Source organism: Anoplopoma fimbria, chromosome 20 (assembly GCF_027596085.1).
Source record: "Anoplopoma fimbria isolate UVic2021 breed Golden Eagle Sablefish chromosome 20, Afim_UVic_2022, whole genome shotgun sequence".
NCBI classification, from domain to species: Eukaryota; Metazoa; Chordata; class Actinopteri; order Perciformes; family Anoplopomatidae; genus Anoplopoma; species Anoplopoma fimbria.
In genome coordinates this window covers 12,015,935-12,033,103 of record NC_072468.1, presented here as the reverse complement: position 1 = coordinate 12,033,103, position 17,169 = coordinate 12,015,935, and the positions used below count along the sequence as shown (strand labels likewise).

At 44.4% G+C, this 17,169-nt stretch overlaps 3 protein-coding genes across 5 annotated transcripts in view; 2 read left to right on the top strand and 1 right to left on the bottom strand.

The window, feature by feature from the left end:
* LOC129109776 (matrilin-2-like) overlaps nucleotides 1–3,416 on the top strand; it is a 9,766-nt gene extending 6,350 nt beyond the window's left edge. Inside the window, exon 11 of the mRNA XM_054621908.1 lies at nucleotides 3,310–3,416. Coding sequence (XP_054477883.1) covers nucleotides 3,310–3,365 — 56 coding nt within the window. The 3' untranslated portion in view covers nucleotides 3,366–3,416. The remainder of the gene's footprint in view (nucleotides 1–3,309) is intronic.
* Nucleotides 3,417–4,606: 1,190 nt separating this feature from the next.
* On the top strand, nucleotides 4,607–13,726 carry LOC129108976 (skin secretory protein xP2-like). Of its 3 annotated transcripts, none has more exons than XM_054620867.1 (5): nucleotides 4,607–5,048; nucleotides 7,932–8,660; nucleotides 9,210–9,407; nucleotides 11,100–11,165; nucleotides 11,328–13,726. In XM_054620867.1, the coding sequence occupies exons 1-4, from the start codon at nucleotides 4,961–4,963 to the stop codon at nucleotides 11,159–11,161; spliced, it is 1,077 nt and encodes a 358-aa protein (XP_054476842.1). In that variant the 5' UTR covers nucleotides 4,607–4,960; the 3' UTR covers nucleotides 11,162–11,165; nucleotides 11,328–13,726. The 3 variants fall into 3 exon arrangements, with proteins under 3 accessions (XP_054476842.1, XP_054476843.1, XP_054476841.1); XM_054620868.1 differs by having other exon boundaries at nucleotides 7,929–8,618; XM_054620866.1 differs by having other exon boundaries at nucleotides 4,608–5,048; nucleotides 7,929–8,660.
* A 95-nt stretch (nucleotides 13,727–13,821) lies between these two features.
* LOC129108978 (2-iminobutanoate/2-iminopropanoate deaminase-like) lies at nucleotides 13,822–17,142 on the bottom strand. Its single transcript, XM_054620869.1, has 6 exons — nucleotides 16,975–17,142; nucleotides 16,213–16,318; nucleotides 15,850–15,904; nucleotides 15,701–15,769; nucleotides 14,404–14,459; nucleotides 13,822–14,316 (listed from the first exon to the last, which is right to left on the bottom strand). Exons 1-6 carry the CDS (start codon nucleotides 17,037–17,039, stop codon nucleotides 14,257–14,259), a joined length of 411 nt encoding a protein of 136 aa, XP_054476844.1. The 5' UTR covers nucleotides 17,040–17,142; the 3' UTR covers nucleotides 13,822–14,256.
* Nucleotides 17,143–17,169: the final 27 nt, after the last annotated feature.

Sequence of the window (17,169 nt, the reverse complement as noted above, 5' to 3'; positions counted from 1 at the left end):
TGTTGCATCGGTTGCCTTAACTTTTATTAAGTTATTTTGTATAACTCCTCTTCTGTTGACTTTAAATAATTGACATGAATACATGTAAACTTATGAACATCCATCCATCCATCCATTTCCTTCCGCTTATCCGGGGCCGGGTCGCGGGGGCAGCAAGCTAAGGAGGGTCCTCCAGACGTCCTTCTCCCCAGCAACACTTTCCAGCTCCTCCTGGGGAACCCCAAGGCGTTCCCAGGCCAGACGAGATATATAGTCTACCCCAGGGCCTCTTACCAGTTGGACATGCCTGGAAAACCTCTAAAGGGAGGCGTCCAGGAGGCATCCTGATCAGATGCACGAACCACCTCAGCTGGCCCCTTTCGACGCGAAGGAGCAGCGGCTCTACTCCGAGCTCCCTCCGGATGTCTGAGCTCCTCACCCTATCTCTAAGGCTGAGCCCAGCCACCCTATGAAGGAAGCTCATTTCGGCCGCTTGTATTCGCAATCTCATTCTTTCAGTCACTACCCAAAGCTCATGACCATAGGTGAGGGTTGGAACGTAGATGGACTGGTAAATCGAGAGCTTTGCCTTACGGCTCAGCTCCTTCTTCACCAAAACGGTCCGGTACAACGCCCGCATCACTGCTGATGCTGCACCGAACCACCTGTCCATCTCCCGCTCCATTTTACCCTCCACCATTTTCCGGAAGAGAACCATGGCCTCAGACTTGGAGGTACTGACTCTCATCCCGACCGCTTCACACTCGGCTGTGAACCGCCCCAGTGCGTGCTGAAGGTCACGTTCTGAAGAAGCCAACAGAACCACATCATCTGCAAAAAGATGATGTTTTTTTAAGATTTTTAACTACCTCAACGACCCCCGCCAGGCATATGGACGAGTCTTCCCCTGAGTCTTCAGACTCTGCCTCTTCCACAGAGGACGTGTTGGTCGGGTTCAGGAGTTCCTCAAAGTGTTCTTTCCACCGCTCGACAATATCCCCAGTCCGGGTCTGCAGTTCTCCCCCCCTGCTGAGCACAGCCTGAGAAAAGCCCTGTTTCCCCTTTCTGAGTCGTCTCACGGTTTGCCAGAACTTCCTTGAGGCCATTCGAAAGTCCTTCTCCATGGCCTCGCCGAACTCCTCCCACACCCGGGTTTTTGCCTCAGCAACCGCCGCAGCTGCAGCCCTTCTGGCCAACCGGTACCTGCCTGCTGATTCAGGAGACCCCTGGGCCAACCAAGCCCGAAAGGCCTCCTTCTTCAGCTTGACGGCCTCCTTCACCGCTGGTGTCCACCAGCGGGTTCTCGGATTGCCACCACGACAGGCACCGATCGCCTTCCGACCACAACTCCTAGCAGCAGCTTCCACAATGGAGGATTTGAACATGGCCCACTCGGATTCCATGTCCCCAGCCTCCCCGGGATGCACGAGAAATTATTCCGGAGGTGGGAGTTGAAGACCTTGCGGACAGGATCCTCAGCCAGACGTTCCCAGTTCACCCTCACTACACGTTTGGGTTTACCGGGTCTGTCCGGCAGCCTCCCCCACCACCTGATCCAACTCACCACCAGGTGGTGAGCAGTTGACAGCTCTGCTCCTCTCTTCACCCGAGTGTCCAAGACATACGGCCGCAGGTCTGATGACACAACTACAAAGTCGATCATAGACCTTTGGCCTAGGGTGTTCTGGTACCAAGTACACTTATGAACCTCCCTATGCTCAAACATGGTGTTTGTTATGGACAGTCCATGACTAGCACAGAAGTCCAACAACAAAGCACCACTCGGGTTCAGATCGGGCAGGCCGTTCCTCCCAATCACACCCCTCCAGGTTTCTCCATCGTTACCCACGTGAGCGTTGAAGTCTCCCAGAAGAACTATGGAGTCCCCAATCGGCGCCCTTTCCAGAACACCACCCAAGGACTCCAAGAAGGCCGCGTACTCCGAACTGCCGTTTGGTGCATAGGCACAAAAGGGCTTGTGAGTATCCCCACACCCGCCCGGCGCCTCTCACCCTGGGCAACTCGGAAAAGGAAAAAGTCCAGCCCCTCTCCAGGAGTTTGGTTCCAGAACCGGTGCTATGCGTGGAGGTGAGCCCAACTATATCTAGTTGGTAGCGCTCCACCTCCCGCACCAGCTCCGGTTCCTTCCCCGCCAGAGAGGTGACATTCCACTTCCCTAGAGCTAGTCTGTGATGCCGGGGGTCAGCACGCCCAGGTTCCCGCCCCAACCTGCCGCCCAGCTCACATTGCACCCGACCCCAATGCCTATCCCTGCAGGTGGTGGGCCCACAGGGTGGCGGCACGATGTAGCTTTTTCGGGCGCCCGGCCAGGCCCGAGACGCTCCCCTACCGGGTCTGGCTCCAGGAGGGTGCCCCGGTTTCCCTATTCCGGGCGAGGTGCCACAGCCTTGCATCGTCCGATTCATTGGGGTTTTGTGAATCGCTCTTAGTCTGACGCCTCCCCCGAGACCACTTTGCCTTGGGAGACCCTACCGGAGCTATTGCCCCCGACAACACAGCTCTCAGGATCACTGGGGCACACAAACCCCTCCACCACGATAAGGTGGCGATTCATTGGAGGAGAACTTATGAACAGCTACAAACAAATAGAAATAAAAAAAGTAAAAAAAAAAAAAATTGTATTTTACTGATCAGTTAAACACAGGTAACTACTATGATGTTTCTCTTTTTTTTCAGAAACAGTGTGTATGAAAGTCTTAAATCTGACAAGTTATGATGGACCAAGCAAGATGGACATCATTATACTAAAGTGAAGGGATGATACGAAAACATTCAGACTCATTTGGTGCCCTATAAACATTTAAGGTTAACTGCACAGCCTAATGTCTTTGTGAATACGCTATAAATTAAATTAACAAACGTTACCATCGTCCAAAGAAAGCTAACACCAGGCCGCTCATAATACCTACATATTCGCTGTGATGCTGCGGGCAACACAGAAAATAGAGCTTGTACATCGTTGCTGTGGACTTTTATTTAAGATTTTGACATAAAAGTTTTAAAATAGCATTAGTAAAAAGAAAGTAAAATGTATACATTTTGATTATTTTTTTCCCCTTCCAACCAATGACTTAGAACTTTATTTATTGGCAAAATTCAGGTTAAAAATGTATCGACTTGGAGAGGCACACCGACCTATGCAACAAGGGACACGTGACGCGGCCTCTGCACATGTTAACATGTAAAATAGTAATTTTGTGGGGTCAGATATTACTTTTTTGAAAAACTTGACCTCTAGTGAAAAGCAATTCTAAAACCTGTTGGGTTGTTTTTTCGTTTGTTCCTGCATCTTTCCTTTACTTTGCCTACTTGAAGCCATGACCAAGAAGCTGGACACACTCGAGAATCAAGTCGTACACAAATGAAAGCCAGAGACTCGTCTCCCCCCTGACCTGGAGCGTTGACTTCACAGGGCCCCTTTAATCCTGCTCTACAAGCTACACCCAAACATATGCAAATGAGATACGTTACTCTACTGAAGCTATTTATACAACTCTTTGTATACAACACAATGTATTTTTCTCTGTAGTGTTCTTATTCATGTGTTGCCAAATGAAATGAATAACTTTGTACAGTGAACTGGTAAATAAACATTTTACACTATGTATGTGTTTTTTTATCAGGCTGAATGATCACTGTAAGGGACAAGTCTAACAATTGAGTCAGCAATACTTTAAACCAGTATAACAGCATACCTTAACTGACTCAGACACGATAAAAATAGAAATGCGTAGGTTCTAAATGTGCTACCCTTGAATGTAAAAAAAGAACTAGATACAATGGCATTTTTAGGAAAGTTGCTCAGTGGCTTTTGGGGCTTAAAAAGTCTGACTTCTGTGTATGGAATTCAGAAGAAAATACCCGGAACTTCTGCATAAAAGGGCCCATAATGGATGCGTGCTAGCATTTATTTAACCCGCCTCCCAGCCACTCGTTCTCAATCACATGTACCGAGGAAGGAAAATAACTTTTGGGACCTTATGATTTAAATAAGGGATATTCGTGTGTTTATACTGGCTAGTTGCTTAGCATAGAAATAGAATTTGCTGCTGATTTACAGATGTCTCTTTCCCAACACAATAGGAAAAGTCACATGATGGACCTGGAAAGTGTAATTCCACCATTTAGCCACTACTTACGATTTGCCTCAAAGCCAGTGGGCTTGTTGAACTTGTAATACTACTACTACTACTACTACTACTACTAATAATAATAATAATAATAATAATAATAATAATAAAACGTATATAATTATTATTATTATACAAATTCCATATTTCCGTATTCATTAGAAGCTACCATTTAAAAAATATGCTATGATATAAATTTTCGTAAAACTGCCAATATCCTTGCCTCAAAAATGATTAGAAGTGAATTTATTGATAACATACAAGAATTGTAAATTAAAAAAAATGTAAAAAGCGACTGTTCGGACCGAGCAGCCTTCCTTCGCACTACGGGGAACCAAAACGTGAGCTTCCGTGGCCGAGGCGCTCTTCTAGGTCGAAGCGTCGGTTAGCATCTTAGCTAGGCTAACGTTAGCCACCCTACTCTCCCCCAATCAGAGGGAGAGTAGGGGCGGGTCTAATTCCAGAGGGGACACTCCCACAAAGGGGGAGGACACACACTTCATTCACACGCTTTTATCCCCCAATGAATAGCGTGCCTGTGAGCTTGAGTTTTGTCGGTGAACATTCAGCAGTGTTACCCGCATGCATTGCTGCTTTATTTGGGGGACATCAGGCCATGCAGACACACAGAGACTAGGGGAGCTAATGGTGCCCGGCTACTCTTAGCGACCGAGGAGCGATAGCGGTCCATGTGTTCACAGCCAGACAGTCTCTGTGTCTGCTAACAGGCAGCGGCGGAACCCGTGTTTGCTTCACATAGTAATAAGATCCAAGTTTTGTTTTGTTTGTTTGTTTTTGTTTTTTTTTAAATTTGTGTCAACTTCTCAAACATGGGGTGCTCCTCATCCAGCGCTCAGACCGTCGACCAGGAGAAAAGACCGGGTACAAAGCCAGAGGAGAGCAATGGCGATACACTGGGTGAGTAGCGATCCCCTGTTTCCACGTTAAATGTGTATATTTGTGATTTATCCATCACGTTTTATGAGCGGTGAACATGCAACATGACTAACCTTAACTCAAGACATGCACAGTAGGTGCTTTAAGTTGCCTCCATTCAGTGAAGTCCTGCAGAGGGGTGTGTGTCTTTTCTGCTGGCTGCTCTGGAACACTGTGTGCTTTCTCACTCCACCGTGCTATACCCGTACTATAGTACTAAAGAAACCTACATCCTAGTGGGAGTTCTATACAGTAACCCATTAACTCAGCAGTTATTTATAATCGGCCACTTCCAGCTGGATGTCACTCGAAAGTGTGTTAACAAAAAATTAAATTAATTAACATTAAATAAATACCCTCTCATTAATCAAATGAGAGGGTATTTTTTTAATGTTAATGTTTAAATTCTTGACCTAGTTCCACAAAGCTTATTGTGCATTTACATGTAGGTGAACCAAAATCGGTATCTAGGACTGCATGCGACTCCCAAGGCCCAAGGTTTTTTTTCTTTTAGAGGTCCTCCTGCAGCCTAAGGCAATAGTCGCAACCTAACCTGTTTTCTGCCACGTACAGTAGTCTGATTTGTGACTTTGAAATAAGTTTCACATGCAAAACAAACTCCAAAAAAACCAGCTTTAACAAGATCACTGATTGATCACTAATGATCCAAAAGAATGCGTTCAGTCAGGCTGTCAGAGATTGTATGCAAGGGTATGCTTGCCTCTAGGGATTTACAACTCTCTCTCACACACACACACACACACACACACACACACACACACACACACACACACACACACACACAATGGATGTCTGGTTGCAAAGGAGGAGGAGGAGGGGCTGGGAGATGCCCGAATGCTTTCAGGCTCCTCTGAAATTCCTCTGCACGGGAGTTCTTTGCATCTGAACATGCCATTAGCCTCAAAGCCTGCTCCTTGTTTTTGCAAACATGGATTCTGTGGTTGGAGCCTGTGCACACGCCCCACTGAGCAGCCTGACACAGACCATCATTGTTAATTCATGGGTTCAACCTACTTCTACATGTCTATGTCATGCCTGGCACAGCTGCATGTACAGTATGTCCTCACTCCATCTCCCCACATGCACAATGACAGTTTCTCTCCCTGTTAGAAAGGATTTGTTTCACTTGGACTTGAATAAAGATAAGATGTGGCTTATACTTTTTGAAGTAAAGTGAGCAAATGAGCAATGCCTATTTAAGTGTCATGTACTCATTGCACCTGGCTACTTCCTCTGTGCTCGTGTCCAGCCTCTCCATCTCCCGCTACGTCACTTTATGATGTTTGTGTCAGGGCATTGTCTCCCCTTCCAGACGACCAGCTTCGGTCACCTGGAGAAGCTCGGGCCCCGTCTCCAGACTCTGACATCACCCCAACAAGAGAACCAGTTATATGCCCAGGCAGGCTCTTCTAAATGTGGCTGAGTGGGTGGAGGTTTGAACCATACAGCATGCAGTGTGTCTAACAAAACCAGCTGTACGCCATCCAGCGCCACCACTGGTCCCAGCCCCCACCCCCCCTTCCCTCCCTGTCTGTCCCCCTTTCCGCCGTCCTCTGTGCACTGTTTTGACTGGGATCTCCGTGATCTCTGGCTGCCAAATCATGTTGACACCCGAGTCATCCATGCCTAGAGAGGCCGTCTGGACCAAAACACATTTTTCCAGCAGCAGGTTCTGGTCCGCTGTACTAGACAGCAGCTTTGTGTTGTCTGTGTGAGGTGGATCTCTGCTTAAAGAACCGCACTCTGATGGAGAACACGTTTCTCTAAAAGAAAAGTCAAAAGCCATTCTGATGATTTTAAAGGTTGTAAAAACACCTGTCTGAAAACGCCCTCTAATTATAAATATTTAACTTCACACTAACACTTGTTCCGTGTTACGAGCTCTCCCACTGGCCCGTCGAGTTGCCAGGCCGTCGCGTTCCCTTCCACCCATCACTCTCGGCTCCTTTTACCGCCTCTGACAGACAAATAAAATCAGGAAGCTGCAGCGTCCAAACTATCCACCAACTCAGCTTGCGCGTTCCCATTCCAGTTTTGTCTCGTTTGTGAACAAAGGTGCAGCCAGTTGTTTTTTTTTAAAAGTAGTTAACTGTGATTCAGCTGCTCAGGGGAAACCGTGATGAGACACTTGGTAAAGTTTCAGTTTGGCTGTTCCTGTAACTGAGATGTGTGTTGTGGTTCCTGAAATGTGGGTTCAAGTATATGATCCCACTATTGTTCCTTATCTACTGGGTTTTCACCTGAGGGCACACAGTTCTAAGAGCAGAGGCATGAGTATTACGATGGGGTGTCCCTTCAAAGGACGGCAAAGCTATTGTCACGTGTTTTTCATTTCCTCCTCAAGAGACTTGCGACTCCTCTGGCTTTAGACAATAAATCACGTTTCCAACTGCGGAAATTAAAGGATGTTTTCTCTAGGACTCAGACTTTGTGCTTTATTGCCTTTATTCCTTATTCCCTTGCCTTCCCCGTTGGGTTAAGTCGTTGTTTAGATTTATTTTTAGCCGATCATCATTTTGAAACCAATTTATACAGTAACATCCATAACACCTTGCAAAAAATGCAGATGACTGGTGGAATGTCTTAGTTAGAGTGCATTCTTTTTTTTCTTTTTTTTTTTTTTACTAATGTTGACGAGGAACGTTGTCATGACAAATGTGGTCATTTATTAACTACACTGTTCAATGCATAGATTATCTCAAGGACCCCCAAGAAGTTTCAAGTCAGTGATCTTCTTTAGATGTTACAGGTTAACAGGGTATCACCAAAGACTGATGAGAGCCACATGCTCGCCAGCCGTAAATCCTAATCAAGCTTCCCTTGTCGTCCCTTTGTCAACAGCAGCCAGAAACGGTTTCATCGCAGAAGATGCACAAACCATTGAGGACCAGATGCAGTTGCCTGTGCAGACGGCCCTCCCGGATGATCTCCACCGGGGAGCTGACGATGAGGCGGAGGCCGTGTTGGTAGCCCTGGAGGCCCAGGAGGATCTTGGCTCTGGGGAGGAGCTCCTGGAAGCTCCCGAGCCTCAGCCAGAACCTGTCGCCCCTGCAGAGCCGGCTCCAGAGGCTGCCGCCCCGGCTGAAGTCGCTACTGAAGCTGTGGAGGCCCTGACCCCTGCGGAGGAAGCTGTCCCTGTAGAAACTGTCGTGGCCGAGGCTGCTTCTGAGGTCAAAGCCCTTGTTGAGGAAGTCCCTGCTGTTGAATCCGTTGTACAGGCAGAGGCCCCTGCTGTTGAATCCGTTGTACAGGCAGAGGCCCCTGCTGTTGAAGCCGTTGTGCAGGCAGAGGCCCTTACTGTTGTCGAGGAGGTGACCCCAGAGCCGGCAGAGGCCTCCCCTGAAGTTGCCACCCCTGCTGCTGAACCCATTGTATCTGAGCCAACGGAGGCCCCAATGATGGGGGAAGAGGCCGTGTCTGTGTCGGCCGAGGCCCCGGCTGAAGTGGTCACCCCCGTAGAGGCACAGGCTCCAACCGACAATGCTGCACCTGCTCCTGTCTCGACAGCACCGTGTGAATCCTCAGAGCCAGGTGAAGCTTTGGCACCAGCACCAAGGGAGGCTTCAGCAGAAGGTGAAACAGCAGCCCCAGTTGAAGCTGTAGCTCCAGTTGAAGCTGTAGCACCAGTTGAAGCTGTAGCTCCAGTTGAAGCTGTAGCTCCAGTTGAAGCTGTAGCACCAGTTGAAAGTGTAGTACCAGTTGAAGCTGTAGCACCAGTTGAAGCTGTAGCTCTAGTTGAAGCTGTAGCTCTAGTTGAAGCTGCAGCTCCAGTTGAAGCTGTAGCTCTAGTTGAAGCTGTAGCTCCAGTTGAAAGTGTAGTACCAGTTGAAGCTGTAGCTCCAGTTGAAGCTGTAGCACCAGTTGAAGCTGCAGCTCCAGTTGAAGCTGTAGCTCCAGTTGAAAGTGTAGTACCAGTTGAAGCTGCAGCTCCAGTTGAAGATGTAGTCCTAGTTGAAGCTGTAGCTCCAGTTGAAAGTGTAGTAGCAGGTGAAGCTGCAGCTCCGGGTGAAGTTGTAGTGCCGGATAAGGCTGAATCCTCAGCCCTCGTAGAGGCAACACAACTTCTGATAGATACAAAGATTGCTGCAGCAACAATTCCAGAGATGCCTCCTTTGTCTCCAGTCACGGTCGTGGCCCAAGCTGAGCCCCAGGCTGCTGCTGAGGAGGCAACAGCACCTCCCGCTGCCCCTGCAGAGACCGCCACCCCTGCTCCAGCTCCAGGGGCTGGGGCAGACAGTGCAGCCCCAGCAGAGGCTCCCGTGGTGGAGTCCACCCCAGCTGAAGCCCCCTCAGCACCGGCCCTTAAGCCCTCACCTGAAGGTACGAGACTCTAGACTAACACAACTATATTGCTCTGTATTTTATCTTGTCAATTTACTTTTTCTCTCCCTTTTCAGTTCTATTTAACACCAATAATGGAGAGATGAATAGATTCTATGTAGCTAGCTACTTAAATCAGATTTTTATTTGTATTCTACTCGTGTCATATTCCTGACATTAGTATTACAATGTAAGGTGGCTGCATTTGTTAGTGATGAGTTCTGGCTCAGAATGATTAAACACAGAATCGTTTCTTGACAAACCTGTCATGTTAACTCTGACTTTAAGGTGTCAAACCACGCTTTAACCTGCTTGGTGATAAGGCATGATCCACCGATACTGACTGATCGGAGGGCTGGGTTTTTTGGGTGGAGGTCAAGCGTTGCCCCTAGCTGAAATAGCTGAGAGATCTATGCAAACATGGGTTAGGCACTAGACCTGTGCAAACAAGCAGAGAGAGGTGAGCAAAGAGAGGAAACACTTGGATAAGAGTGTGTTTCCATACAGGTAAACAATTAATGTTCTTTATCAGTCTGCCTATTGATCTTAAGTAAGATTGTTTTACAACAACATCCCCTCGAAGCTGTTGCTGTCGGTACACATGTCATCCAACGTACACATGGTTAGAAACACCACACTATCAGTGAACCATTCTCGTAATATTCGATCCTTCACATAAGTTCCCGTCCGTACTCCTCCTGTGATTGGTCAGATCTGGCAGGATGAACAGGATATTGTTGTGCCGTGAGGTCCAAACACATGATGCAGTGTGAGAAATAGAAAGCGGCAACACACATACACACACACACACAGAGAAGTGAAGGCTCGCCTTTCTCTAGTGTGTCGATTTTAAAACAGAAGAGATCATGTTGTCAGCACAACGGATCCAGTCACGCAACTCGCGCTCATGTCCTCTATTGTCAGTGGACTCCAGAGTTATCATGCCCTGCTGCTTCCCATTACTTAAGACGATGTAAGACTGCTCCGCAAGCCCGACTGCATTCCAGGCATCACACAACGCGATGAGTTAAAACCCTTTACAGGGCTGATCATCATGTTCATGATATCTCTGCTTACATAAGTATTTTGTAATGATGCTGTTTGTGTCTTCATTACTGAGGAACAGGGATTCTCTGGTTATAACCTGTGAGATACCCAACGTATGCACCGTGAAGTTATAGACTTTGGAAAGTAAAGAAACAATCAAGATCAGTGTGTCAAGTGTGCATTCTGCATACTGAACCCATGAAATGCACAGTACCTCCAGGGTCCGTGGTTTTTCAGCACCTCCTGCACCCCCCTCTTGACTCTCAGAGAACACGCTGTACTTTTAGGGCAGAGACGCCCCTCCAGGCAGTACGTTGGAAAACTGGTCTTGGTGGAAGACATATTGCATAAGGTTTATGAGATTCTCACTCTCTCTGGAGGCTATGCTGTTTGCATGCCAGGCCAATTACAGTATTGTGTGTGTGTGTGCGCTCAGAAGCCAGGTAAATCGCTAGTAAACCAGTTAAGCAGAACCAGAAGGCTAAAAAAATAAATGTTAGCACTTTGTAGTGCAATGTTACAGTAGTCATGTGTTTGGTTTGGTGATGTTAAGGTCCCGTGTTTAACAAGCTTAAAGTTCCCTCTGCATGAAAGACTACAATGTGGCTTGTATTGAGTTTCTCTCAATGTGTGTTTGTGTGGCAGTGGTGTCTGCAGCTGAGGCCTCTCAGGGTACGGAGAGCGAGAAAGCCAAAAAGGAGGATTGAGTCGGTAAGTGCACATCCCCAATCCACACCTAATCCTGATACATCCTTTGAATGTACCATAAACATATTTTATGGGGAGATAACCAGGTTATATTTTTAAACAAAAAACGAGTTGAAAGTTGTTCATATGATGTTGCTAACTCTATCAAACATAATCTTCTTTCAGAGAGAAGAATTGCACCAAAATAACAGAAAATCCCAAAGCTACCATTGTACGGGAACAAGAACAAGACAAAGCAATAAACGCTACATTTTCAGTATTGTCACCAGCGCTCACCAAACTGTTCACCAGATGCATTAATATGCGCCGTGCCTTTAATAATGTGTCATTTTTCTACATATGTAAATACAAACCTTTTCTTATTCTATGGAGACCTTACGTGCCTGGGCCACACAAAGAAAATGTTCTAAAAACACCTAACACCAGGGTGTGATATTCTGTGAAAACTCTTGTGACAGTGTGAGGAACTAAGGGAACGAAGTAAATCCCTGACTATTTAAAATAGCTGCTTCTGAGGAATACAAGCCAAACACAACTGTGACTAAAATTATGCAAGGAGTTTTGGTGTGACTGCAACACCAAACTGAGTGGATGAACAGCACGCTGGCTAGGTTTAGACTGCTGGATTTAGTTTTCATCGCCTACATAAAACCAATTTCTATTTTAGGTGTTATGAAGTCCAAATTCTGCCATAAATACACGTTTTTGTCTGGTGTTTTACACGTTATTTAATTGCAGCCTTCATTTAATTAATAGGATTGACAGTACTAAATGTTGAGTAACAGAGTGTACAGTGCAATACTGATAAGCACTACTGTAAGTCAAATCCATGTTCCCTTAAAATCAATTGTTTTCTGGTATTACTTAATCTTGTTCATAGGGAAAAGATGAATAAAATATGTTTTTGTTTTTTTGCGTAAGGATGTAAAAAATGCATGCAGATGATAAGATACATATTAAAAGGTTAAGTAATGACGAGGAATCACTGCAAGGTTGTTGATGCAGATGATCCAAGTACAGATATGTCATCTTGCTGTTCCATGAAGCCATTTGGTGCAGCTGCTCTGTAGTCGGCAGATGTTAATAAATTTACTTTCCTGGAGATAAAGGTGATTTCGCCTATAAATTCAGAGGCCTCTTAAGCCTGGCAGCGCTGATGTCATACGCACAGTGGTTTGGGGTTTTAATGCAGTACGTAGATCTCAAGTTTGTGCTTGCAATTGTCATCTGATGCCATTTTATCTTGAGATTACAAGGTAATTATTTTGTCATCTTGAGACAACAAAGCTCGTTTTCACGTGATAATGGGGATAATGAGATAACTTATCTTGAGAGTATGACTTGTTTTCTCGAGATCACTAATTAAGGAGAACTGGAAAATGAATGTCTGGTTCATTTGATCGCACCTACGGAAGCGGATAACGGACATGCTTGCAACATTTTTTTGTTTTTATGCCTTTATCTCTAAATCATGAATACATTTTTTTTTTTTTATCTTGAAATAATAAAGCTTGTTTACTCATGATAACGGGTTAAGTCAATTTTTGAGAAAACAAAAGGCAGACTTATTATTTGCAGTTAGGCTTTTTTTCTCCTCAAACTGCAAGGACTGATCTGAACGTTATCTCTAACAGAAAGACACAATGCAATTTCTGACTGTTATAAGTAATCAGAGGAATTGCCCCTATCTTTTCACAACTGGAAGATTATCTCATTTTCTCCAAGATAACAAAGCTTGTTTCCTCAAGATAATTCAATTATTAACTAGAATTTACTGCATGAAAATGTTCTCTGCTTCCGTAGGAGATCAACTAGTTGACAAGATTTTTAAATTATCATTTGTTATACATGCTGTGTCATTAAAGTGTAAAGTTCTTAGAAAATGATTTAAATTGTGATGGATATTGTGGGAACAAGATTTAATGTCTGATTTTTTTTCATCCATTTCTTTCTCTGTAATATATTCCTCTTATGATGTTTGTCTATGATACTGCTAACCTAGTGTACAGAATAAAGTTCTACTCACTAATACATGTGCTTTTGAAAATGAAATTGGACTGTGTTTTAGTTATGAAAACCACCAGGTTTCATATTTTCAACAAAAAAAAAACATGCACACGTCAAATGTTCACTTATCCCAGTGATACAAACATGTCTCCAATGTCGATGAAACATTGAGAAAGACGACATCTTTTTAAAGATGTGTGCAGTGAGAAAGTTTGTTAGTAAAGGGACTATTAGTTTAATTTTAAAGGGGATATATTGGGAAAAACTCACTTTTGTCAGTGTTTGTGTACAAACATTTAGGGATCTGGAGTGCCTACCAAACGTAAATGAAGACAACCCAGTTAGTTTTATATGTTGCCTCCTTGATCATAAGACACATTCAACAGGCTTATAGGGGGTCTTAAAGAGACAGGTGCTGAAACAGCATTTCAGACAGAGGGTCAATACAGGTGTATTCAGAGAGACGGTGTGAGGAAAATAAAGTGATTTATAAACAAAGCATGTGAACATGTTCCAGTAGACACCCAAAATACAAGTATGAACCTTAAAATGAGTATATGTGCCCTTAAAGTCAACAATATTTTGGATAAACGTTATGCTCACAGTTTAAGACCGAAGTAGTTTCGTTGACATCAAGGAAACAAAATGCCACTTAAGCAAATAAAAAAACATTTATTATTGAGTAATATTTCATCATCCATCCCCTGGATCAATGATAGAGGATACACTGCCACGGGTAAGTCTGGTGAGGACATGGCCGGTACAGTGTAACTCAATAAGAGCAGGTAGGCTTAGATACTCTTCAGCTATTGTAAGTGAAACGTGAGCAGAGGGAATTTAACATGCAGCGTAGTCTCCACACACGTCTCATCAACGTTAATGAGAGAGGAGAAAGTGTACTGGTCCTGTCTGAGAGGTTCATTTATGACACTGTTAAATCCTCATAATCTCTACAAAATATGATAAAAATGATTGGTGCTCTGTAGGAATTTTGTTTCATCAACGCTTGAGTGCTCCACAAAACAAGGCGCACACACTATCATTTTCAGTGATCAGCATCTTTTTTCTTTTTTGATGGATGTTCTTCTTAGGATGCATCGGTCAGAGGGCCCAATACAGCAACTGCTTCAATCTCAACCAGTCCACCCTAGATAGAAAAAAGAAAGAGAACATACAACACTAGTGTTGAATCCACGGCAGAATCAATGGAAATGACTCTTCATCAAATACTTACTCTGGGGAGAGCGGCAACCTGGTAGGCAGCTCTGGCTGGGTAGTTAGTGCTGAAGACTAGAGAGCAGCGCATTTAATGGCATAAGGTTACCAACACACACATTTTAAACAGTTTGATATTAAACAAACACATGGTTGACAATAATGTAACTTGTATTTTCTTAGCACAACTAATTAAAATTCCAACACACGTCTGATTTGAAGCCATTACAGTTAACACGTTAATATGAAAGGCTCATTACTGATTAATATGAAATAAAAAGCCTTTTTTTGCATTGCAGGTGCTTCTACGGTCACAGCAAGAGAAGCACAGGTGTAACCAATAAAACTAAAAAGGGACTCATTCTGCACAAGCAGTCGTTCGTGTTATCATTTACACCTGTGCTGAGATCCGTCAGTTAACGGGTCTTTTGTTACTGAACCTACATCGAGCTCATGAAAGCTTTTGTTGTTCTTAAAACATTTAGTGTCAGGTAGGAGTTGTGTTTTGAGGCATCACTAACAGCACGGCTAAGACATGCAAAGTCCAAATATTGACTCTTTGGAAAAAGATATTGCTTTCTCACTTTTACTGTACCACGTACAGATTTCATCCCTTTCCTTATGTAATATTCCTGAATACTTCAGGTAGTTGGATCTGGAAACTACTTCAAATGACACTGAAATGAATACAGTGCATGAAGATCAAAGTCATACTCTCCATGTTAAATATATTTCTGGGTTTCCCATGTGGGCTTTGTAATTGGAGTAATAGGATTTCTTTGGAGCCATCAGATGTGGCATGTTTGTCTGACATTTAAGGCTTAAACCGCTGGCAGCAGCTCAGGTTTCACTCTACTTAGCTGCCCCTGTACCGGTGTGTTGACAAACAGCCAGCTTGTCTCATACCTCAGAATGTGCTCTCTTGGTATATTGATAATACGAATAAGGCTTATTCAAGGAGAACAATTATCTCAAGGATGTGCCCGAACAAATATAATGGTAAGATTGGCATTTAAAGTGAATTAATAAAGAGTGTATGACTGCAGGTGAGCACTCAAAAACATGTGACTACGGAACCCTGTGAACTCTGGGTGAGAATGAAGCCAGTGTGCACAAAGGCAATGATGAAGAAGCTTTAAGCCTTCAAGTGAAAGTCACGTATTCAGCTTCTCTGGATTGTGCTGACACCCAGTGGGGAAGTCTGTACTGCAAGGAGGAAGTGTTGAACTGGCCTAAGAAGTGTTTGTTTTGACCATGGCTCAGTGCGATTTAAATTGCTACTAAAAAATCCTATTAAGTCAATCAATGATACTTACACTGCTTGTAAACGTCGTTGACACTGGTGAAGTCATTCATGTCGGCTAGGAGCACTGTGGTTTTGACGACTGCAGTAGACAAAGACAAAGCAGATGTGAGGACCTGTGATAAAATAATTCTCCCGTGTGAACTTTTTTTCTTTCCTCACCGTTCTCATAACCGCACCCAGCCGTTTTGAGGATCTCACCCATATTCACAAGAGCCTGCGGGAAAATAATTTCTAGATGTCAGAGCTCTGTTTTGTTTAATTTACTCTCAATACAGATCCCATTTACTCTCAATAATCTATTCTATTTATGCAGTTAACAACCTCTCTATGAAAAGAATATGAGAAACCTAATAGATGAATTAAGTGACACGAATAAAGGGGAGAAACAAGAAACCACAACCATACTCATCATTACAGTAAACCACTTAAATATATTGGATTTTGCAATGCTCCTGGTAAATTAATGAGTGAACCCTGGTACACCCTACCAGTGTTCACTTTATTCATTTTCTGTTGGGTCACCTGTCTGGTTTGAGCCTGAACGCCCCCTTCCACCAACTGTCCATTAGCCGGATTCATCCCCAGCTGTCCTGAGATATACATGGTCCGATCTGCCACCACCGCTTGGCTGGGACACACACAAACAGGGACAAAGAGTCACCCACATGGGGTTAAATGCCGGGTTACCTCTTTCAGAAAAAAGGTGTACAATCATATTGTCCTTTCTGGTGTTTTTCACTGCTACAGATGGAGAGCAGACAGAAAGTAAAAGCAGGGATTTTGTTCATTTCCAAAGTCTCTAATAATGCCGTAATTTAGGCAAAAAACTTTGTATTATCATTGTTTGACTATATGTCCACTTGCTTTTTTTCAACTCCCAGAGTTTATGTAATTGCACAACTGCAAGTCAAGGTGAAGACACAGTACCATTTGACCCAACATTTTAATGCAGTCATACTACACTTTATAAAGGTGCACTGAGCACAGTTTGCTGTTTTCAAAGTGTAAAGTGCAATCCAAAAATGTTTTGCACTTTGCTCCCTAGCATTTCATTGAGTGACTGCTGCCCTCACTGCACCCACTAACTCACTGGACGACACAGTGCTCTCCTCAGTGCACTTAAACACAAATACCTGATGATATTAACAAAAAAAACAAAAAAGCCATGACTCTCTTTACACCTTACCAACACTGTTGCTGAATGTCTATGGGTGTCAGTTTGACTTTTACTACGTCAGAGTGTGTGCCAGCTGTAACTTGGTCCGACCTCAAAGCTCTCCTCACCTGTACGGGCCGATAGCAGCAGGAGCTTTAGTGGTGCTGATGATCCTCCTGATTAATGCAGCCATTTTATTAGAAATATGTGCACGAAACCAAGTGAAAGACACAAGTGCTGTAACGCAGCTGCAAGCACAGAGAGGAAAAAGCTGCAAGGGCGCTGGATGACGTAGGAGCGGCGTTACTGTAAATGACAGTTTA